The sequence below is a fragment of the Silurus aristotelis genome, assembly GCF_946808225.1.
Source record: "Silurus aristotelis genome assembly, chromosome: 4".
Classification (NCBI taxonomy): domain Eukaryota; kingdom Metazoa; phylum Chordata; class Actinopteri; order Siluriformes; family Siluridae; genus Silurus; species Silurus aristotelis.
The window spans coordinates 28,246,067-28,270,032 of record NC_139577.1 but is presented as its reverse complement, the minus strand read 5'-3'; the positions used below and the strand labels follow the sequence as shown (position 1 = coordinate 28,270,032).

The window sequence follows — 23,966 nt, the reverse complement described above, 5'->3', positions numbered from 1 at the left end:
CTATATTTACTGTCTAATGTAATGAGAGGCAACATTGTCTGCACTTTATTGGATAAACATAATCAACATTAGATTATAGACACAATGAAACATCCAGTGTCTGTCCAAAGTTTTTAAGCACCTAGGGTTTTTTTTTTGTTTTTTAAAACACACATGCATGTTCCTTTTGTTTATATGCAGCAATCAAGGTAATTTAATGGTATTTAATGGTAACAGATTTATAAATGCGCAGATATCACACTTTATTTTCATTGAAAAATCCTCCATTAACATGAATAACAGCTTTACACACTCTTGGCATCCGGACAGTTAATTCCTCAAAATATTTAGCTGAAATACTTTTTCATGCTGCTTTAAAAACTAGTTCACTAGTTGGAGATTCCAATATGGCGCCTGACGCCGCATATCCACAGCAGATTTTCATTGGACTGCGCGTGGGCCCATGTGTCGCCCTGCCCACCCTATTTCTGACCAATGAGAAGCGGCGGATTGAAGCACGCTTCCGAAACATCAGCGACAACACAAACACGAGTGACAGATGCGCGATCGGGGAGCAGAGCAACGGAGCAGCAGGGGCAGCAGTGGCAGGAGGGGCAGCAGGGGCAGCAGAGGCAGCGAGAACCTCGGAGGAGGATTTGAACTGTTTTTTTTTTTTTTAAAGACAATATTTTCAATGCATTGCGGTGTTAGGATCAGTTTAACATTGACTTATAATATATCCTGACGTCAGTCAACGTTTAAAAGTGTTTATATTATTATTATTATTTTTATCAATTATAACAGATTTGCATTGAGACTGCATCACTAGGATGTGTTAGATCCATCTGGCCTCACCAGAATTGCTCTTTCTATGCGTTTTATTTATTTCGGTGAATCATGGAGGCTGCGTTCATCAAACTGCTGCCTGGGGTTGAATTTCTCTCCGCGTCTTTCGCATGTTTCGGTATTTTCCTTCTGCTTTTTTATCTACTGAGGCAGCACCAACTGAGCAAACAGTTGCTTGTGAACATCCCTCCGGGCCCAAAGCCACTTCCGGTGGTAGGTAATTTCGGCAGTTTGCTCGTACCCCCGTTCATCCTGCGTCTGTTCGTGCAGAAAGCTGAAGAGTATGAAAAGAAGAGGACCAGTCAACTTTCCCCGCAGGTCGGCTTGACGCAGTTGTCGAAGATTTACGGTAACATCTATAGCCTGTTTGTGGGCAGCCAGCTGGTGGTGGTGCTGAACGGGTACGAGCTGATCAGAGACGCGCTGTCCAATCACCCCGAGGCTTTCTCTGACCGACCTGACATCCCCCTGGTCACCATTCTGACCAAGCGCAAAGGTGAGATCAGCACTCTTTCTGCAGCCATCAGGGGTTCTCTCAGCTTTGTTCACACTCATCAAAAGGGAAGCGAAGAGGATGATGAAGCTTAGAGGAATCTTATATAAGTTCTCAGAGCTCTAACACAATCCCAGTCTGTAAACCCTGACACTTACTGAACCTTCACTACATCACTCGAGACACACAGCACTTGAATTATTGTCTGTACATTTTACAGTTCAATTCATTTTTCTATTTTTATAGCACATTTAAACAACAGACATTGTCTGGAAGCAGTTTTACACAAATAAAGTTATATAGTATAAAAGAATATATAAGTGCCAATGCATTTGTTTCTTATAATTGTAAGTTTATCCCTAGTGAGCGAGAAAGTGTGGCAAGGAAAAACTCCCAGGAAAGAACCAGACTCAAAAGAAAACCCATCCTAATCTAAGTGGCACCAAATATCCATTCATTACAGTTTCATCATTGTTGACATCTTCTGTTCAGGCGTTTAAAAGCAGAACTGTTCATGCAAACTGTTGTCCATTTTAGTAGACTGTTTATATAATTACAGTTTTAAATATGTCCTCAAAGTTCTTGAGTTGCTCAGTAACTTCATGGCTCTTTAGGCTGTATAGGTGGAACCATCCATAGCTGCACGGAGTGGTCTCTAATTTAAGAGAACTCCATCCAGAGGGTTTTGGGATGAATTGGGCAGATCTGAAGTAAAGAAAGAGACAGGAATGCTGGTACCTCAGGAACATGTTAAACTCAGAGGGAGAGAATGAGAGAGAGAGGTTGTTGGTTATATTTTGTTAGAAAATACACTCTGTGACCAAAACTTTCATGGATATCAGACCATCACACTCATATCGTTCTTCCCTTCACTGGTTCCACAAATTTGGAAGCCCTCATTTGTCTAAAATGAGCCACTTGCACTAAAAGATCCACATATATTCCAGCATTAAGCACGCTGTTAATGAACACATGGTTTGCCAAAGCTTTAATGGAAGATCTTAAGTGTTCTGCACAGAGACCTGGCCTCAATCCCACTAAACACTTCAAGGATAAACTGGAATGCCAAATGCACCCCAACACTCCTTACACAACACCAGGCCCTAACACTCCAAAATCTAAGAAGAGTGAAAGCTATTACAACAGCAGAAATGGACTTTATCTGGAGTAGCACACGTGTTGGTGTCCAGAAATTTTTTAATTGTGTCACAGAGCCCCAGACTTTCAAATCATGCATTAAAACAAACAACAACAAAAAAAACCTGACCTCCCACACGCTTGAATTTTTAGTTATGCTTTGTGGGATCAAAGTTCGACAATGCACACCTCTAGTCTCAGACAGATGTCCATTGGAAAAACAAACAGTGAACCTTCTATTCAGGTCTGTATTGCTATCTATTTTAATCCATTAGTTTATTCCAATCATATTGTTGTATTCGGACATACCCCTAAATCTAGTTCCTCAATACTGATCCAGTACTTAAATAAGTATGAGCTTCTGCAAGCTTCTGTTAGTGCATCACAGACATTATTGTAGCTCATCATAACATGAAGATTATCAGGTTTTGGGTTTAATCAGGTTCTTAGCTTTTCTTCCACCTTATTAAACAATACTGGTAGGTGGATTGGCAAAAATGGCCACTACACCTGAGTGTGTGTTGAATCATGCAATGGACTGGTGTCCTGTTCGTGGTGTATGCTTACCTCATGTCCAATCTTTTTGGGATTAGCTCTGGATCCAGGATTTCTGACAAATTGTAAAGTAGCTTCAAATAAAATAATTATCCTAGGCTACTGAAATAATGGTTGAGTCCAATAATATCAGGATAGAAAGGTTTCATTTCAGCATAATGATAAAAACGATTGGTTTTGAGTCTTCTCTTACAAGAGGACAAATTAATACATACTACACTGTAAAATAAATTCTCTTGCAGCATAACAAAGCCACTTGTTACAGTTTTTTGCTTTGCAGCGTTTCTCAGATCAGATCTTCTTCTTCTTCTTTCGGCTGCTCCCATTAGGGGTCGCCACAGCGGATCATACGTCTCCACACCCCCCTCTGTCCTCTACATCTGCCTCTTTCAAACCAACTACATGCATGTCTTCCCTCACCACATTTATAAACCTCCTCCTTGGCCTTCCTCTTTTCCTCCTTCCTTTCTGCTCCATCTTTAGCATTCTTCTACTGATATACCCCATGTCCCTCCTCTGCACATGTCCAAACCATCTTAATCGGGCCTCTCTCACTTTGTCCCAAAACGTCCCACATGCACTGTCCCTCTAATAAACTCATTTCTAATTCTCTTCATCATCATCGCTCCCAACGAAAATCTCAACATCTTCAGCTCTGCTACCTCCAGCTCCACCTCCTGTCTTTTACTCAATGCCACTGTCTCTAAACCATACAACATCACAGGTCTCACCACAGTCCTATAAACTTTCCCTTTCACTCTTGCAGATACTCTTCTATCACAAATCACTCCTGCTATCACTTTTCTCCACCTACTCCACCCTGCCTGCACTCTTTTCTTCACTTCTCTAACACACTCTCCATTACTTTGCACTGTTGACCCCAGGTACCTGAACTCCTCCACCTTCTCCAACTCTTCTCCCTGCAACCGCACCACTCCACTGCCCTCCCTCTCTTTCACACACATGTACTCTGTCTTACTCCTACTGAATTTCCATACTCCTTTTCTCCAGCGTGTACCTCCAGCTCTCCAGGCTCTTCTCAACCTGCTCCCTACTCTCACCACAAATCACAATTTTTAGCAGTTTAATAAAACTATATATGAAATAAAATTCTGATGATGGACAGGATGACAGACGAGGTCAGAGTCTCTAGCACATCCATGGTTAATCCATGACAACATAAATTAACATTTTGATTATCCTGTTTGTTAATGATGATAAAAGGAATGGTTATTCTGATGGGAATGAGATGTTCATTGAGAAAAATACATACTTTTGAGAGATGAACAAAGGATTCTGAGAAAAGTGCAGGTTTTTGCACGAAATCCAATGTGTTGTGCTGTTGGTGATTTTGAGAAATGCACTTAGTGGTTCACAAATATTAAGGATGATTTCAAAAATGCTTCGAAGCAACTGAGAATAACTGTAATCCGTCACCTCCAAAGATCCTTCTAAAGATCGCTTCTGATCTGCAGGCATTGTGTTTGCACCTTATGGTCCAATCTGGAGAAAACAGCGCAAGTTCTGCCACACGACCCTTCGAAACTTTGGCTTGGGAAAGTTGAGCCTGGAGCCCTGCATCCATGAGGGATTCGCTATGGTCAAGGCTGAGCTGCTGAAGCAAAACAAGGAGGCAGGGGGACAAGGGGTGGACCTGACACCTTTTATCAGCAATGCCGTGTCCAACGTGATCTCCTCGATCAGCCTGGGCCAGCGATTCCACCACCAAGACAAGGAGTTCTGTACGCAACTGAACCACATGTCCCACGGGCTGGAGATCAGCATGAATAGTGCTGCCATGCTCATCAACATCTTCCCCTGGCTTTATTATGTTCCCTTTGGCGTCTTCAAGCAGCTCCGCCAAGTGGAAAGGGACATCACTGCATTCCTGAAGAAGATCATAGCCAGGCACAGGGCTACACTGGACCCCGAGAACCCCAGGGATTTAATCGATATGTATCTGGTGGAGATGTTGTCTCAGCAAAAAACAGGAGGATCCGAGGAGGACGGGTTCACTGAGGACTACCTGTTCTTCATAATAGGGGACCTGTTTATTGCAGGGACAGATACAACCACTAACAGCATCCTGTGGATGGTACTGTACATGTGTTTACATCCAGATGTCCAAGGTAAACCCATCTTTAAACCCACCTTAAAACCCATCTTTCCCGATATGAATGTAGCGCAGAAATATTGTATGATTGTAGCGGTGTTTGGAATTGTTCCCACATTTTGTTAGAGACAGTAAAAACACTATATTACTTAACAATTTTAGTGGTATTATTACCTTATTACCCTAAAAATACTCAATTCTGATTGGCTGAAAGTGTTTTTTTAATTTCATGTATGAACATAACAAAATTGGGTTATTGTTATTTTATTACATTTACATTTGGGCATTTAGCTTTGAATATATTTGTTATATTTTTTGATATTGTATCAGATATTGTGTTATCTCACAGTGGTATGATGGCAAAAGGTTGTTACTTAAATATACAAATACTTTATCACAGACCCTTATTAAAAAAAGCAAATCCATTAAGACGCATTAAGCTACATTAAAACATCCTCATGTGTAATGTTCAGAGAAGGTCCAGCGAGAGATCGATGCAGTACTGGGACGTGGAAGGCTGCCGTCACTGACTGATAAGGGCACACTGCCCTACACCGAGGCCACCATCATGGAGGTTCAGAGAATGGCTGTAGTGGTACCTCTGGCTATTCCTCACATGGCCTCCAAGACTACAGGTTAGAAAGTGAAACCAAACCCCATGATTCTCCATAATCATGAAAGAAAATCCCAAGTTCTGTAAATCAGTCCTCTGATCTGATGTTCGCGTGATCTAAATGACACTGTGGTAACAATGATTGTGTAAAAAAGAGAACTGAAACCTGTATTTGTTTTTCTTGAAATTGTTTTCTTCTTAGAGTTTCAAGGGTACACCATTCCTAAGGGGACAGTCATCATTCCCAACCTCTGGTCAGTCCATAGAGATCCCAGTGTATGGGAGAATCCAGATGACTTTAATCCTTCACGGTTTTTGGATGAACTAGGCCAGCTTCTGAGAAAGGAATATTTTATTCCATTCGGAATCGGTATGATTAGTTTTATTTTATATACAAGATGCCAAATACTTGTTGCCTTCAGCTAAAGCTATAGTCGGGGATATTAGGAGAGCTATATACATATACAGTACAGACCAAAAGTTTGGACACACCTTCTCATTCAAAGAGTTTTCTTTATTTTCATGACTATGAAAATTGTAGATTCACACTGAAGGCATCAAAACTATGAATTAACACATGTGGAATTATATATGGAATTATATACATAACAAAAAAGTGTGAAACAACTGAAAAATGTCATATTCTAGGTTCTTCAAAGTAGCCACCTTTTGCTTTGATTACTGCTTTGCACACTCTTGGCATTCTCTTGATGAGCTTCAAGAGGTAGTCACCTGAAATGGTCTTCCAACAGTCTTGAAGGAGTTCCCCGAGAGATGGCTGGCACTTGTTGGCCCTTTTGCCTTTACTCTGCGGTCCAGCTCACCCCTAAACCATCTCGATTGGGTTCAGGTCCGGTGACTGTGGAGGCCAGGTCATCTGGCGCAGCACCCCATCACTCTCCTTCTTGGTCAAATAGCCCTTGATGCCTTCAGTGTGACTCTACAATTTTCATAGTCATGAAAATAAAGAAAACTCTTTGAATGAGAAGATGTGTCCAAACTTTTGGTCTGTACTGTATGTATATAGTATATGTACACATGTACACATGTATATTAGGGGTGTATCGGTACATGTATCACCAAACCTTTTCAGTACAAGGCTTTTGGTTCGGTGCACATGTGTACCAACTGCAATCCTTTTTACATGCGGAACGAAGTAAAATCTGAGTTTCCTCAGGAACGAATTAAGTGGCGGACCGCAAATTTATTTAATCTCCGCCTTGCATTTTTTAAAAATTATTATTACATTTGAAAACTTACACAACAATGCCAGGGGTATAAACAATTTAATAAAATTTTTCCATTTATTGAATTTTATTTAATTAGTTTAATTTGTTCCAGTTTAATAAATTGCTCAATTTAATCGATATAATAAAAAAGTATATTACACTCATTTAATTTATTCTATTTAGTTTTGAGATATTTAACTTTTTATAAAATATTATAAAACATAATTTTATATAATATTTAACCGAGCAGGCATTTTATTTAAAATTGTTTTAAAAATGAAAACTGCTGATGTTCACAATTGTTAATATAATTATTTAATAGTTAATAATAAAAAAAAACTTTGTTAATAAAAAAACGACAAGCAATTTTGTTTTGCGTCTCTTTCCCATAACCGTAAACAAAACTTAAAAACCGAACTGTGAATTTTGTGTACTGTTACACCCCTAATGTATTTACACATGCATATACATATGTACATGCCAAGAGCAGAAAAAGCATTTTCCTTGTTTTAATATAAATAATGACAGTTTGTATTGGACAAATGGCTTAATCAATTAATAGATACATTTTATTTCTGTAGGGAAATTTTAAAATATACTAAGTGAAGGATCGCGGTAAAAACAACCAAATATAGTTTCCGTATTTGTTTTGTCACCTGTATAAGGAGAAATGTCCTTCTCGTGTCTGTAGGTCGGAGAGTGTGCATGGGAGAACAGCTGGCCAAGATGGAGATCTTCCTGATGTTCACTAGCCTGATGCAGGCTTTCACATTTCGCCTTCCCAAGGAACATCCACCCCTGTCCATGCATGGACGCTTCGGCCTCACTCTGGCTCCGTGTCGCTTCAGAGTGTGTGTAACACCACGCTAACCGCATTCCAAACATCAGAAAATCTCAGAGGCATTAATTATCTTTTTTTTTTTTTTTTTTTTTTTTTACCTAAAATGCTTTTTTATGGCTATGAATAATTTCAATAAGGGAAAGAGCTCTAGTGAAGCTGCTCATCAAAAAATTCCAACTGATTTCCATAATGTGAGACTGTAAAATTATGGCTTCAGCTTGAGTTGTTTGTACCAAAGGATTTCATTTAATTGTGTCCGAATATTAATGCACAGTATCAGTATACTGTTTTACAAAAATATATATATTTTTTATTAATTTCTAATTTTACCTTCAGCTATTGCAATTTACTACACTATAAATGTATGTGTCTGACCATTTCAAAATCAGAATCTTAATATTGTAACATGAAAATAGAGCATTTACATTTCATATTATTATTTTGATTTTTTTAAGTTTTAGCACCTTATGGTCTGTGACCAGAATCTTTTTCAATGATCTTTGTTTATCTTTCATTATTCAAGCGCACTTTATGAAGCTGTGTACATTTATTACCTAAAAAAGCTGTACTTTATTAATAATTGCTATAAAATTAGGGAACTGATATGAAACAATACAAGATAATTACTTGTTTTAATTTCTCTGACTGAACAAGCCATCAATTGAAATGAACTGCAGTTTGATAAATGGTTATCTGATCACTTCTGGGAGATGCTGTAAAAAATAATGTGATGTGCAAGTGGCCTTAACAGCATTTAAAGTTAATGTATGAATCTCTGAATTGTAGACAATGCAAGTGAAATGTATTGCACTAATGAGTTATAGATGAAGATCAATGCATAAATACTACAGTATGTAAAATTAATCTATAGGAAATCTTATGGGACTGTTCTTTTTTATTATTATTATTAAATAGGGCATTTACTGTGTTCTTTCCTGTTGAATGCCTTAATACTTGAAGCTTTAGTTTTATTTGACCACTGAAATAAATTACTAAAAATAAATCTGTGCATTGAAGTGTCATTATATAAGTTTTATATAAAACACTGAGATATATCACTACACAAAAAAGACTTTTATTTTATTAAAATTGCAATCATATATATTTGTATTATTATTATTATCATTATTATTATTACTATTATTATATTTCTCATTAGTATAAGTAACTTATTTAACATGCAGAATGTGAAAAAGAATAACTGATTAAGCATTTGATAGATAGATAGATAGATAGATAGATAGATAGATAGATAGATAGATAGATAGATAGATAGATAGATAGATAGGTAGGTAGGTAGGTAGGTAGGTAGGTAGGTAGGTAGGTAGGTAGGGGTAGAATTTCCTCACTGGACTCATGGCCACTTTGGTGTAGAAGTCACGTGGTCTGGCAACATCATAGAGTAGCTGGGATCACGTGATCAGGCTGACCCTGACTCCGCCTATTTCTTCCGGTGTCGAGGAGAACCGCTGTGACACAATCATGGCGTTTGTCACTCATTATTTTACGCGAGCGTTGAGCTCTTCTAGCATCCGAAATGCCGTTATTAAACATGTCACCATCATAGGAGGAGGATTAATGGGATCGGGGATCGCACAGGTAGGCTTAGCTAGCCAAAGAGCTAACGGTTAAAATAGGTGTCAAGAGCCTAACCTTACCTAGCTAGCTAACTTGTGACTAGCAGCAGGTCACGTGTCCTCTGTCCACTTGTCCTCTGTCCACAAGTCCTCTGTAACTTTCATGCAAAGTTCACTTACAAACGTGTTTGCGTCTAAACCTCATGAAAAGACATTTTATTCAGGTTTATGCTCTTTTCTAAACACGACTGCGACCCAATAATGAAAAAAGGTGTTTATATTCAAGTCCTAAACAGCGCTATGTTGTGATTTTAGGGCACTAGATAGGGTGAAGACCATGCGGATTTAGAATCCAGCCATCAATCTTACTGGAAACTGCTACATATTCTAATATAAAGCAACCCTATTAAGTCTTTTTTATTTTTATTTTTCTTATTGTTTTACATTTTGTTTTACAATATGCAAGTTACAGAAAGGAAAAGTACAGCAGTAGTGCGATCTACTGTAAAAAAAAAATTCCCAAACATACATAACTCCAATTGCATATCAGTTCAATGCATTTGTATTTGTAAAGCACTTTCAGCAACTGGACGTTGTTCTAAAACAGCTTTAAGGTGATAATGAAGTTATAAAATATGAATTTTAACGTTTAGGGCATATAAGTTTATCCCAAATAAAAGAGCCAGTGGTGACGACGGCAAGGAAAAACTCCCTGAGATGGTACGAGGAAGAAATCTTGAGAGAACCCAGACTCAAAAGGAAAGCGATCCTCATCTGCGTGTCACCGAATGTCCATTCATTACAGTTCCATAATCGTTGAGGTGTGCTGTTCAGTACTGGGATCTTAAATGAAGAAATCTCCATGTCAATTGCAGTTTTGAGCCAAATTACAGCCCGAATCCATCTTCATAGTTCTTGAGTTGCTCTGTAACTTCATGGATCTTTAGGCTGTCGAGATGAATCGGGTGGATTCGGAAAGAAAGAAAAAGGAAAGCAAGATTGCTGGTCACCGGTACCTTAAGAACATGTTTAACTCAACAGTGAGTGAGGGAGAGAGAGAGAGAAAGAAAAGGGGAGAAGGAGAGTAAATGTGTGACAGGAAGAGAGAATTGAGGATTAAGTATCCTCATGAGAATTAAACGATGGTGTAATTGTCTTATAATTGTTCTAAGACTAACAATTAGAAGACAATATAATTGTCTTCTAATTAAGACAATTATAAGACAATAACTGTCTTATTATTGATGTGTTGTGTTATAGACAGTGTGTAGTGTGATCAGGGTGCAAGTGTGTGTATATGTATGTTCAGAAATGTATTCAGGCCATACTGAATCGTTCATTGCTGGTTTAAGGTTGGACATTCATGTGTACTTACATCTTCGAAACACTGATTAAGCGAAATCTGTGTCACATCTTCATCCAGGTCGCGGCGTCAACCGGGCATTCGGTAGTGCTGGTGGACACGTCTCAGGACATCCTGAACAAATCAACTAAGAGCATCACGGGCAGCCTGCAGAGGGTAGTGAAGAAGAAGTTTGCTGACAAACCAGAGGTTTGTTATTAAGTCTTCTGTATCGGACAAAAAAATCTTCCTGAAGCTTCGAACTGAATTTTTTTTTTTTCTTTAATAGGCTGGCGAAGAGTTTGTTCAGAAGGTAATGAAGAACATTTCCACGAGCACTGATGCTGCATCTGTGGTGCAGAGCACTGATTTAGTGCTGGAGGCCATTGTGGAGAACCTCAAAGTGAAGCAGGATCTCTTCTCTTTGTTGGATAAAATAGCACCAGAGTGAGAGCTCGAACACGTTCCTCTAATTCATAAAGATCCAGATTTCTCTCACTTTTCTGATCAGCATTCGTTGTGTGCTTGTGTTCCTCATTAGACACACCATCTTTGCAAGCAACACGTCCTCTATTCCTATCTCCGAGATCGCAGTCTCCACAGCTCGTCTCGACCGGTTCGGAGGGCTCCATTTCTTCAACCCTGTTCCTATGATGAAGCTTGTGGAGGTATATTTATATAATCACGCTGTCTATATACTGCCTGTTATATAGACTAAGTAGACTTTTGATTCGTTAATAACTGATTCCCCTGAGGTTCCCTTCAACTGAACTGCAGCATAGTTAACATCAGGTCACACTCCATTCACACACATGCTGAAAGACATGATTGGTTAAACTTACAGTAAGTTGGTTTAGGTTATAGTAAGTGTCATGAGACATTAGAGACCCATTCTTTCCGCTGAGTCATTTTAACACATTACTTTTCTTTAAATCCCATTCACATCAATCATTCCTGAGTTTTGTGTAGTTTACCCAAATTTGCATAAACCGACCACACCAAAGGAAGGAGGTAGCTCACTGTTTAAGGCTCTGGGTTACTCAAGCCCGGGTATCACCAAGCTGCCACTCTCGGGGCCCTTGAGCAAGGCCCTTAATATCTGTGCTTCAGGGGTGCTGTATCATGGCTGATTCTGTGCTCTGACCACAGCTTTTCTTTTTCATTTCTTAGTAAACAGTTATTGACATGGGTGCATCATTTTAATTGGATTAAGACTTTCAGGAAGCTTTGCGTAATGCTAAGACCGTTTTTTTTTTTTTTTTTTTTGAGAACACATTTAAGACATTTGAAAGTTTTTTCACAGACAGCACTTAATTAACTAAAATAAATAAAAAGTAAAACTCTGCAGGAGAAGAACACATTTTAAAGCTTTAATGTTCTGAAATGATCTCATTTCTTCAAATATGTGTTTTTTTTTTTTTAGGTCATCCAGGCTCCTGGGACAAGCCAAGAAACATTTAACACGCTCCTCGATTTCAGTAAGGCGTTAGGAAAACATCCAGTTTCCTGCAAAGTAAGTTTCTGTCTGAAAAGTTCATGAAGCTACACACTTATAACTGGATAAATAAAAGTAAAATCCTATATGTTGTGATTTATTACTGGGGTTAAAAGAGGTATGTGCCAAGACATAGTTTCTTTCATTTGGAGGTAGATTTGCTTTTGATGCACGTATTTGGTAGATTTGGTCCAGAGATGGTGTATTAGATATGATGCCAGCTGTGTAGATTTTTCCACCTTTAATGCATCGTATTATTTTTGGGTTAAAGGACACTCCAGGATTTATTGTAAACCGGCTGCTCGTTCCTTACCTTATGGAGGCTGTGCGACTGTATGAAAGAGGTACACTCGCTGCTCCTGTTTACACTTATAGCTTTGTGTAATAGTAAGTAAAAGGTCAAATTGTCCATTTCTCTGTCTTTACAGGTCACGGATCCAAAGAGGACATTGATGTTGCTATGAAGCTTGGAGCCGGTTATCCCATGGGTCCTTTTGAGCTTTTGGATTATGTCGGATTGGACACGTCCAAATTCATCATCGACGGTAAGCGTTTGTGCAGATGTTATAAAAAATTAAAAAAAATCATGATTGTAGTATTTTATTCATTATTAATTATTATATTGTTACAGGTTGGTATGAGATGGATCCAGAAAACCCACTGTTTTCCCAAAGTCCGCTACTCAACAAACTAGTATCCGAGGGAAAGCTTGGCAAGAAAACCGGAGAGGGATTCTACAAGTACAAATGAGCAGAGCTGAATCGTACCTGAACTTTGGTCAGAGAACAAAAATCATGAAAGCATGTAGAGGTTGCCAGAAAAGCTGGGATCAGACGAACGGATCATGAAACAGCACTTATATAATATATGGACATAATAAAAAACAAAGAATAATAATAAATAGAACAAACACTAGCGCTTTGCTGTGATGCCACGTAGGGACAGTTTTGAATGAATTATGCGCGTCATGGTATTGTATGTCAGCGCTAAAATTAAGAATGCGATTTCTTGGATTTAAGTTTTCAGATATGCAGTACTGACAGGTTTGAAAATCGAGTCACTTTGCAGTTACTATAAGTCATATAGTCCTGAGAGATCGTAAGTGATGGTGAACATGCTGTGTGTTTGTGACCCGTCACTTGTTTTTGCACATTTCATGTTCAACCTGTGGTTATTTCTGCAATACAAGCAAACACTTCAAAATATCTCGGGTTGTTTTTCCGACCTATAATGTTCCCAAGTGGATTAAATATTAATCGCATTAAATGCACCCAAAATAAGCAGTGCAGCCCTGATAATCTCCAGGGGCTTCAGTTTGTCTGCAAGATGTTACATTTTGCTTAGTTTAAAGTGCTTTTCGAGTTCTTGAGGTTCCTGATGATGATCTGACGTGTGCAGTAAGTAGAAGCAGATTTGGCACGTTTTTTGCCGGATGCCCTTCCTAAGGCAACCCTTCCCAGTTATCCAGGTTTGGGACCAGCAATAAGGGTGCACTTGCTTGTGCAACCCTAATGGCTGAGTTCCTGCAAGAGCTGCAGATAAAAAATGTTTGCATAATTGATTTATTATTATTATTATTAATATTATTAATTATCAAAAGATTCTACCAATCTATCTACCAAAATAGATTTTTTTCTCTAATATTTCTACAGAAGTGTTGTGTACTCTTGGCATCTTCTCAACCTACTTAAGGACATTTGTTTGAGTCCTTTTACATTAAACATAATATGATTATATAAAAAAAAAAAAAAAAAAACAGGCATTAATGTAAAATTACACCAGTGTCATTAGTTTTAGCAAAAAGTTTATTTTCAACATTACACACACCACATGGCCAAATGTTTGTGATCATCATGTGACCTGACTATCAAATTTACCTGTTTTTGTTTAACATCCCATTTTTTTGGCTCCAATGTGCAATAAATGAGGTCAGGTACTGATGTGTGAGAAGGTCTGGCACTTGAAAGATTCCACTACAGCAATACCAACCCATGTCTTCATTGCATTGTTACAGCATACACAGACATCCTGTGTAATTGCGTTTCCAGGTTTTTTTTCAGGGAAATCCTACATTTTGATGTGATGTTCAGGTGTCCACAATAGCCATAGTGTATATGTCCTACTTTGTAGACATTTCAAACGTATATTTATTTCGTCTGAATGCCACAAACTAAAACCTTTCCCTTTTTATAATCCCAATTTTCTTTAGGCGTAATGGGTTCATTTATCCACTAGATGGCAGCATGACGTATTTAAAAGATGACCATTTACACGTCGTTTTCGTTATTTTTAGCCCAATACACCTTCAGTGTGATAGATAGAAGGAAGGATATGGTAAGTGTGATATTTTAAGGAAAAATATAAATTATTCAGCTACACAATAATATCCTCTTTTCGATGCCCCATGTGATCTTGTGGCTCGTCTGCGCCTTATATCCTGCTATAAGGGTTTTTAAACCACATGCACACCTGCGAATTCAACGACCAATGACGTCAATGACGATGACGACAAAACTATTACTATCAACAAAACTATTACAGTTAAACGTTAATGATATCTTTGATGAAATGTACACAGTTTTTGTCTTAAAGGTCATTATTTCAAGCGTGATAATATAATTACATTTTGTGTATCTTTGTTTTATCATAGGCTTTATATCTGCTCATTTTGATCTTAATTGGCACGTTGCTAATTTAGTCACGTGCTAAATTGGCCTCATTGCATCAGCACATAACTGAAGGCTTTAGCCCAGAGATGCCCAAACCCTTTCTTCTGCCTGGGGTGAAAATAAAAGTCGCATTATACTGAACATGATATACAATTTATAATGTCCATGGTTCCTCTCATTTATGTTGTCATACTATTCAAAAAATAAATGTATTAGTAAATAGAAAACAGTGAAACTTAAAGTACAATCCAAAACAATCCAGTTTATTCCAGTACATTAGAGTTTATTGCCTAATACATCTATTCAGTGAACTCTAATAAGACATTCATTTAAATTCATTTCATTTTTATATGTATTGCGTTTTTAACAATGAACATTGTCTCAAAGCAGCTTTACACAGATAATGTGGCGATTAAAGTGAATATGTTCTTTATAAATAAGTTTGTCTCTGATGAGCGAGCCGGTGGTGACTGTGGCGAGGAAAAACTCCCCGAGATGGCAGAAGGAAGAAACCTTGAGAGGAACCAGACTCAAGAGGGAACCCATCCTCATCTGGGTTGCACCGAATGTCTATTTATCCAGACATCAAGCTGCTCCTTAGTTTATACCCCTTGTTTTCCTCTTCTCATGAAAGGCATGGCGAAGTCAAGGGTCACCACCGGCTAAATTTCACCTGAAGGTCCGAGTTTGGGCGTCTTGATTTCATGGAAAAAGATAATAGTGTAAAGAGTTGTTTAAAGAGATGTTGTAGTAAACTAAAAATCATTAACTCCATCACTGATATACAAATCTTTCCTGCCAGACACACACTCGAGATAAAAAACACTATTGAGGTTGATGTTGTTGCTTTTTAATTAATTAATTTTTTTCAAGCAGTCACAGATACACAGCGATTAATTTTGTTCCTTGTTGTATAAAATGTGTATTACCGTAAAATCATCTACAGCCATTGATTTGTTTCAATGTCAATTCATTCATTTGATATTTATAAATTGATTAAAAAATGTAAATGTTTTTATTCCATCGACTGCACTAATAAATTAAATAAAATAAGGACAACAATTTTCTTATTTGTCCCATTAACTATGAATTATGCAATTTTTTTGTGATGAAAAAGTGATTCTTAGAAATATTTGCACATCTGTCTGGGATGAATGCGTTCAGGCAACAGGGTAGAATTAACTGAAAAGATTGAACACATTAATGCATTAATATTAATGTATTTTAATGGCTGTATTTATAGCATATACGTTATATAAGTAATTTATGTTTATTACTAATAATCATGCAGGTTGTTGTGAGAAATAATTGTCCTTTTACAATACACTGAATTTACACTACACTGTATTTATGCCTGAACGTATCAAGACACCATCATACTCACATTCCCTTACTGAACACCAAATCCCATATGTAGTCCAACGTACTTGTTTTATTAAGCTCCACTCTTCAGGGAAGCTTTTCCACTAGATTTTGGAGCTTTGTTGGAATTTGTGATTATTAAACCAGAAAGACATTAGTGAGACTGGACACTGATATTGAGTGAGAAGGTCAGACAGTTGGTGTTTCTATTCATCCTGAAGGTGTTTATTGGGGTTGAGGTCAGGGCTTAATGCAGGACCCTCAAGTTCTTCCAATTACACTACAAGTCTTTATGCTTTCAATTTTGTTGCCCCTGTTCTTGGACGAGCCACAGATGAGTGCAAGGTATCCATTTACATTTGGCCTTATATTGTATTATATTTATATTTCTATCTCACATGAACACAAATGGGACCTCTGCCTATCATAGGTAACCCATCTAGAAACAACACAACTATGTTAAGCACATAAAAGTACTTAGACATTGGTAGTACTCATCATCCTACATTTCAAGTCTCGCTTAAATAAAAATTCGCGGAATGGCGGTTCTGATTATACCATTGTCCTCTTTTCCTCTATTTATGAAACGCAACCAAACAGCTCTTGTGCCAAGGCCGATACCACTGCCGGATTTATTTCACTTCCATTAAAAGGTCATCTGTCTTGGAAAGTCTGCGAGCAATTCCAGCTTATACGTTTAAACAACAACGACGGACAAACGTGGTACGCTTTTTACACAGAAAAATAATCCTAATCATATAAATGTGGCCAAAAGTCTGTCAAATACTGCACCCGCAGGAAAAATAGGAAAAATTGATCATTTAATATACACACAGACGGAGGTGCCAACACTGCTAACAAGAAAACCCTACAGGCAGAAAGAAAAGTGTGCCAAACAAGACAACAGCCAGGCAAATATCTGGTGTGAATTCTCCATAATAATATCAGCTTCTTTTTTTTGTTCTGACCAAAGATCACTTTTCCACAAATTTGTTTTCTGTTTGCTCACAAGACTACGGTTTGCAACTTCACAGGTCAAAGTTTACCCAGAAAAAGCCAGCGTGAAGTGAAAGGAAGTCCTTCCAGAATCAAACGCACGTCTCCCACGTCCGACGTCCCCCCCCCACAGTAGTGTATTGGGTTGCTTCTAGGCACATTTGACCAGGGTTTCATCTGAATACTGAATTTAGCCGGAGTTTACTGTCTCTTATGGCATCAGAAGGAAGGGTCAAACATCCCAAAACGCTTTAATAATAAATAAATCCACAGCAAAATCAACTTTCGGATCTGCAATATGAACGTTTTTCCGTTTCCCACTGATTCACAATAACTCATGATTATGGAGACATAAGATGGAGCTACACTATAAATTTGTCATTAGTCTTTCTTCAGAATTTGTCCAAATGAAGCATTATTGGGCAAAGATTATGGAAAAGATTTGCTAAATTAACGTTTATTTTGCTGTGGATTTATTTATTATTAAAGCATTTTGGGATGTTTGACTCTTCCTTCTGATGGCATAGGAGACAGTAAACTCCGGCTAAGTTCAGTAAAAAAAAAAAAAAAAAAATCTAAGAAAAATAAATAAGCTAAATAAATCTAAGAAAAATTAATAAGCTAAATAAATCTAAGAAAACATTTGCCCTAAAAACACAAAGGTTTTAGTCCTGAATTAGTAAATATATGTGATTGTAATGTAATATGCTTTGTACTTTCGATCTATACTTTAGGTAAAAAGGGTCAAAAATTATTTAATATCACTCTAATCATAATAAAAATAATAATAATAAAAATGTATGTAGTGTTCAGGAGATTCATATGTTGCTACTTCCTGCTGAACATGTGCTCAGGTAACAGAGGCCTATCAAGTGTTGTAGAACACCATTCAAATGTACATCATTTCTAGTGAATAAGTTGTGGAAAAGCATGATTTATGAACGGGAGGTCGTTCGATTCATACATTAATGTGAATTTTTTTTTAAATGTTTACACACTATTTCAAGTTAATATGGATGTTTAATAGGCTGGTGGGAAAAAGTGCTGTAGCTTTTGTTTTAAAGTTATTTATCTGAAATTGTTAACATTTTGTCAGAGATTAAAACATTCTTTCTTTACGCAGTGTTAGTTCTCACTCTCCAGTGTTCTGTATTGTTGAAAGATTTATGATGTCACCAAAATAAGGATGGGTTCCCCTTTTGAGTCTGGTTTCTCTCAAGGTTTCTTCCTCATAACATCTAAGGGAGTTTTTCCTTGCCACAGTCACCACGGCTGATCATCAGGGGTAAATACACATCATTCATCTTAACTGTTAAATTCTGTAAAGCTGCTTTGAGACAATGCCTGTTGTGAAAAGCGCTATAGAAAAACTTGAATTGACTTGACACAAGTAACTCACTAATCATGGAATTACCCCAATACAAATCTATTGTAGTGAGCAGTGATGAAATATAAACCGTTGCACTACTACTAAAATTCTCTCTACTTGACAATGTGGAATACAAGAGACTAAAAAAACCTGACTTCAAATAGCATGATTAAGATGAGGCTATTATATAAAGCATTATATTATTTCTATATTTCCTTAATACAGGAAAATGAACTGATCAGCATCCTATAATGCAGTTTCTCATCCCTCATTTAAACACAGCATTCTCTATATTCATGAGTGAAAAGAGAAATTGTAGTTATTTCGCAGGTTTGAAAATCAGAGAGAAAGAGTCAGTCAAAGATACTGATTTATTTTTAGACTTTTTTTTTTTTTTTTTTTTTTTTTTTTTTTTAAAAAGGCATGTAGAAACACAGTTCAAATGTGACCACTTGGAAGCAAAGTGCTAAACCAAGATGACAGTGACTTAAAATGACAACAAATAAAAAAATAAAAAAGGAAAAAAATAAGAAATTGTATCCGATAATACTAAAAAAAAAAAAAAAAAAAAAAAAATAGCATGTAAAATCAAAATGTTACAGAAATGCTTGCATGTAATAAACAACATGGCAGAGACCACACTATTATCTAGCAGATAGAGAGGAAACCGAGGAACATCGCAATAAAAGAGACCGGCAAGTGCTGGGGGTAAATATATATATCTGCTTAATTTGTCTGTTTAGAACAATAAAATATAGGCCTCTGAGTACCCACTCGAACACATGTCCTATCGCTGCCTGCCAAAATACCAAGAAAAGAGACATATCCAGACATTTGTCATGAAAAAAAAGGACACATACTGAGCATTATTTTACATCTGAGCACTGGGAGGTCATCATTAGTTACAGTTCTCAAATGAAAAAAGGTCGCCTCTGCATGAAAGACAGAACAGCTTTCCTGTCGCAAAGCTTATTCTCGTAAATATATATATATATATATATATATATATATATATATATATATATATATATATATATATATATATATATATATACCAGTATATATATAAAAAATAAAGATAAAAAAAAAAATGACTTAAAATATACACCAAGAGATGAATCGAATATTTAAAAATACAAAAAAAAAAAGCATTCAAAATCAGCTTGAACCCAAAAAAGACAAAACTTTGATCCTTTTTTTTTTCCACCCACTGGTTGAATTATGAAAGAGTCTTGAAAGAATGTCTGCAAGTCGCGAATGAATGATCCGTCTGACTTCTTAACAGAACGCTCCTGAATACCGGGCCCTGAAATGCTACATCATTGGGTGAAAAGTGAGACGGTGCTCGGGATGAACTGTACATACAGGAAACAGGGGTGATGAATAACTTAAAATAACTTAGGGACAGGTGTGGGAAAAGGTGTGTGATTGATTTCTTCCCTCTCTGATGGTGATCAGTGCAACAACTTGGACTTTGGGAGCAACAAGCTAAAATAAACTTAAACCCCAAACAAACTGTGTGTGGAACTCGTATCTATGGGCTGTGTGTATCTGTCACTGTGTGTGTGTGTGTGTGTGTTTTATTTTGGGGGGGGTTAGTGGGCCTAGGCGGGAAGCGATTGTCTGTGGTTTCAGTTCAGTGTCTCTACAGCAGAGGAGCGCACTCGAGAGCTGGAGCCCTCCAAGAGGTCAGCGAAGGGGAGTCAAGAGGTCGCAGAAGGGGTCAGAGGTCATCTAACAGGCTTCCATCTCCAAAAGGGCCCCTGCAGCTTCTGGCTTCGCTTTGCATGAGGAGAAAGCAGTTCGTTTTCCTCCTGTTTGACACGCACACAAAAAAAAAAAAAAAAAAAAAAAAAAAAAACATGCACAGTATGAGATTGTAAGCAAATGCCAGACATAGTTTTTGTTCAAACTAAAAAGTAGCAAAAAAATTTTTTATTTACATTTTATGCCTTTGAAATTGATTAATTTGTGACTCAAATAAGACTGCATGGTTTCTGCCTAGAGATTTTGCAAACTGTCGCATCTCTAAACTGTTTAATTTATATACAATGCACAGCAACTCATTACTAATTCAAGACTTGCAATGAGAAGCGGGAAGTACCTTGAAACCTTTGATCGATTACGACCTTCAGTAAGTCAGCAGAGATGCCTGCAATGATGCCTAATTTATTAATTATGTTCCCAAAGGTGACATACAGGTCAATTCAGAGGACGTTTTTTAGGTTAATGAACTATAGTCTTCATTCTTTCATATTCACATAGACAGGAGGTGATAACGCATTCGGGGCTCCTACTGAGGTTTTGCAACCAAGATTAAAAAAAAAATAATAATAATCATCTGTCGCTCGGAAAATCGGCCGAAAGTTGGAGCATTAACCTGATCAGAGGCCTGTGGGTTGCAAAAAATTCAGTGGTACGGACTCCATTGCACATATCGACAGGCTTTATGGACTTATTCGAGAAGTGGATCAAATAGAATTCCAGATCAAAGGAAGATAATAGAGAAGCAGCGCTCCCATGAGCTGAGGTAAAAAGTTCCAGATACAAGTCCGCTATTTGAAAGCATCATTCACACATCCATTTCCTTACTGCTTTACTATGTGTGGATGACAGGCTGGTTTTTTCGACAGAGAAAAAGGATGAGAGCGTGAGTAAGAGTGAGAGATAGAGAAAGAGAGGCAGAAGAGCACGGCAGTGACCAAAGCTTCCTGGTGCTTCTATTTACCTCCTCCGTCCCCTCTTTTCATCCCTGCACCTCAAAGCTCTTGAACAGCCCATGCCCCCTTCCTGGAGTGCACTTTCCTTCCAGGCCACACATAAAAAGGTCTGGCTGCCCTTCCTGCCCGAGGCGGAGGGAGCAAGGGGAGGGAAAGAGGGAGGTTGAGATGGGCTTTGCACTGCCCATCTCGATACAAGTGCTAGGATTCACAAGCTTTAGCGCTGCAGAACACCCAGTACCAAGTCGCAGGAAATGAAACGCTCCTCTGTTTTCGAGAGCCAGCCACACTCACTCTCACTCTCTTTTTCTCGCCCTCTCACACACTCTCCCTTTACTTGGTGGTGAGGAAAGGCAAGGCAAAGCGAGGAAGGCTTTGAAGTGTGGGAGGTTAAGATAACTGGCACGGCCTTGAGTCCCTCAATCGGCCCGTTCACCTCCCGGGCCAAATCAAAGAGCCTGCAGCTGGGGCAGAGACACCTCCCTCTCCTCTGCTCTCCCACATTGGTGGTTTGGGTTTCTTTCTCCAGGGGGGAAAAAAAAAAACGACACTGAAAATAAGCTGACCGAAAGAATCCCACATGGCCCGCGCAGGGTTTTTTTTTTTCAACACGAAAGATCCGTTGAGGTTATAAGACCACTGCGAAGAAAGGAAGTACCTGCTTAAAACTGCTCACACAAGGTACTTACATACTCATGCACACACACACAAAAAAAAAAAAAAAAAAACTGCGAAATGGTGAGAGGAAATAAAACAGATCAAAGTGTGTATGACATCACTGTCCAACTCTGGCAGGCGAGCAAGAGTGGCCTGAATAAAGTACTACAGACTGAGTGTATGAGTGTGTGTGTGCGTGAGCATAATCTGGGTTGTGTTAAGTCCAGCCAACTGGAAAGCCCCCCCCTCCCCTTTCCTGTCTCTTTCCTTCTCTCCTGACATTTTGCCAGTGGCCTGGCCTTGCAATGCTCGTCTAAGCGTTTGGTTTGGCAATGCCATGCAAAGCAGCGAGTCCATAAAATCAAACGGCTGCTATGAGTGGGCCAGCGCTTGGGGGAAGCCGCTAAACACTGGGGCCCAGTAATAAAACGGCACCTGGAAGAAAACGAGATTTTCAAACAAAGTACTTTGTTCTGTCAGCAGTTCATCTGGCGTAGACACAGTAACATTAAAAGGAAAAGCCCTAGCACAATTACGCCTTTATAACTCCTCTGCAACCACCGAAAGTAGGCTTTGTGTGCGAGTGTATGCATAAGGTGGGGGTCTCCCTTTTACACATTTGCAATGAGAACTCAAATACAGCGCAATAAGCAGCATGTGATTTATTTGTACTCCAAAAAGTGAAGTAAGACAGGACGATGACTGCTTCCCCAAAACCTCAAGCATGTGCTGGTGGGGGAGGATGGAGGTCAGGAAAAATAACGTTGGATCTGGGAGGTGGGATGAAGAACCTGCCCACATTTGAGGTCGCGGTGGCTGGGGGCCACAGGGCCAACGTGGCCCTGCGCTGCCAGAACTGAGGGCCAGAGCGGCAATATCAAAGAGTGGCACAATGACTGCTCGCCTCCACTGGCGGCAGGCTTCAAAGAGCCGCTCATAGTGGAAGGAAAAGGAGGGAGAGGGGGGAAGGTTCCGCCTGCATTCACAATAGGACCCAGATTTAGAGAAACTCCTCACTGGTCTGTGTGCATGTGTGTGTGTGTGTGTGTGTGTGTGTGTGTGTGTGTGTGTGTGTGTGAGAGAGTGAGTGAGTGAGTGAGTGAGAGAGAGAGAGAGAGAGAGAGAGAGAGAGAGAGAGGGGAAATGGAGAAGACATCACAACACACAGGGATGTCTCAACCCTTCTGACGTGCCGATAGCAGACTCAGCGTCTGAACAAAAGTCTCTGGCCTTCACCACTGTTTTAGGTGCAGCTGTTGCTGTTGAGTCATGCATGTTCGCAGCACTGAACTTCAGAGTGAAACATTATTTGGATTGGATTTGAGAGATGATGCGTTTTAAATGCTGCTCATTGCGTACACTCTTGGAACAGTCATGCTAACTTTACACACGCAGCGTTGATTTTTAAGTGTGTGCAGATGCTATAAAATTATTTGTAATTCGAGGAAAACTTATAATAATTGTATAGCTTCACTACTGATTTAGTTACACCGGATCCTGAAAATGGCACCGTCTGAGGAGGTTAGCCAGAGTACAGACCCTACATTGTGAAGGGCAGGACGGAGACTGAAGAAGGAGAATGAACTACAGATGAATTCCTCTATAGCTGAGAATGAGGGAGGGCAAACACGGGAGCAGGAAATAGAGAGAGGGGCTGAGCAACAAAAAAAAAGGAGGTGATCGAGAGACACGGACAGAATGAGCGGTGAGTGAAAAGATAGACATATAAAAGACCGTCAGAGACACACAGACAGACACAGAGCCTGAGAGAACGTGAAGGATGGGCGAGTTAACTGTTTGAGTGCGGAAATAAAAACTAGCGAACGCTTTATTTTAGTGCATGAGGGATTTTCATTTCTCTCCCTCACTCTCTCCCTTTCTCATCAGATGCTGACAGCTGACTCCTGCCCTCACATCAGATAGAGAGAAAGAGAGAGGCTGAGGCTCTCACTGAAACAGCTTCTTTTCATTCC

At 38.7% G+C, this 23,966-nt stretch overlaps 3 protein-coding genes across 9 annotated transcripts in view; 2 read left to right on the top strand and 1 right to left on the bottom strand.

Annotated features, from left to right (window-relative positions):
• The first annotated feature begins 483 nt into the window (after positions 1 to 483).
• Positions 484 to 8,809, top strand: cyp2u1 (cytochrome P450, family 2, subfamily U, polypeptide 1). Of its 3 annotated transcripts, none has more exons than XM_083538757.1 (6): positions 484 to 614; positions 745 to 1,321; positions 4,486 to 5,139; positions 5,597 to 5,758; positions 5,939 to 6,106; positions 7,657 to 8,809. In XM_083538757.1, exons 2-6 carry the CDS (start codon positions 877 to 879, stop codon positions 7,833 to 7,835), a joined length of 1,608 nt encoding a protein of 535 aa, XP_083394883.1. In that variant the 5' UTR covers positions 484 to 614; positions 745 to 876; the 3' UTR covers positions 7,836 to 8,809. The 3 variants fall into 3 exon arrangements, with proteins under 3 accessions (XP_083394883.1, XP_083394885.1, XP_083394884.1); XM_083538759.1 differs by having other exon boundaries at positions 510 to 611; positions 731 to 1,321; XM_083538758.1 differs by having other exon boundaries at positions 510 to 1,321.
• Positions 8,810 to 9,238: 429 nt separating this feature from the next.
• hadh (hydroxyacyl-CoA dehydrogenase) lies at positions 9,239 to 13,425 on the top strand. The gene is made up of 8 exons (XM_083539327.1): positions 9,239 to 9,405; positions 10,807 to 10,935; positions 11,015 to 11,172; positions 11,267 to 11,393; positions 12,149 to 12,238; positions 12,492 to 12,564; positions 12,649 to 12,765; positions 12,852 to 13,425. Exons 1-8 carry the CDS (start codon positions 9,289 to 9,291, stop codon positions 12,968 to 12,970), a joined length of 930 nt encoding a protein of 309 aa, XP_083395453.1. The 5' UTR covers positions 9,239 to 9,288; the 3' UTR covers positions 12,971 to 13,425.
• Positions 13,426 to 19,656: 6,231 nt separating this feature from the next.
• The window catches only part of lef1 (lymphoid enhancer-binding factor 1), a 39,266-nt gene continuing 34,956 nt past the window's right edge, over positions 19,657 to 23,966 (bottom strand). For all 5 annotated transcript variants that reach the window (XM_083538793.1, XM_083538792.1, XM_083538795.1 and 2 more), the window contains one exon: positions 19,657 to 20,430. Coding sequence is in view for 2 of the 5 variants with exons in the window: in XM_083538792.1 (XP_083394918.1) it covers positions 20,351 to 20,430 (80 nt within the window). In the remaining 3 variants the exon portion in view is untranslated. The remainder of the gene's footprint in view (positions 20,431 to 23,966) is intronic.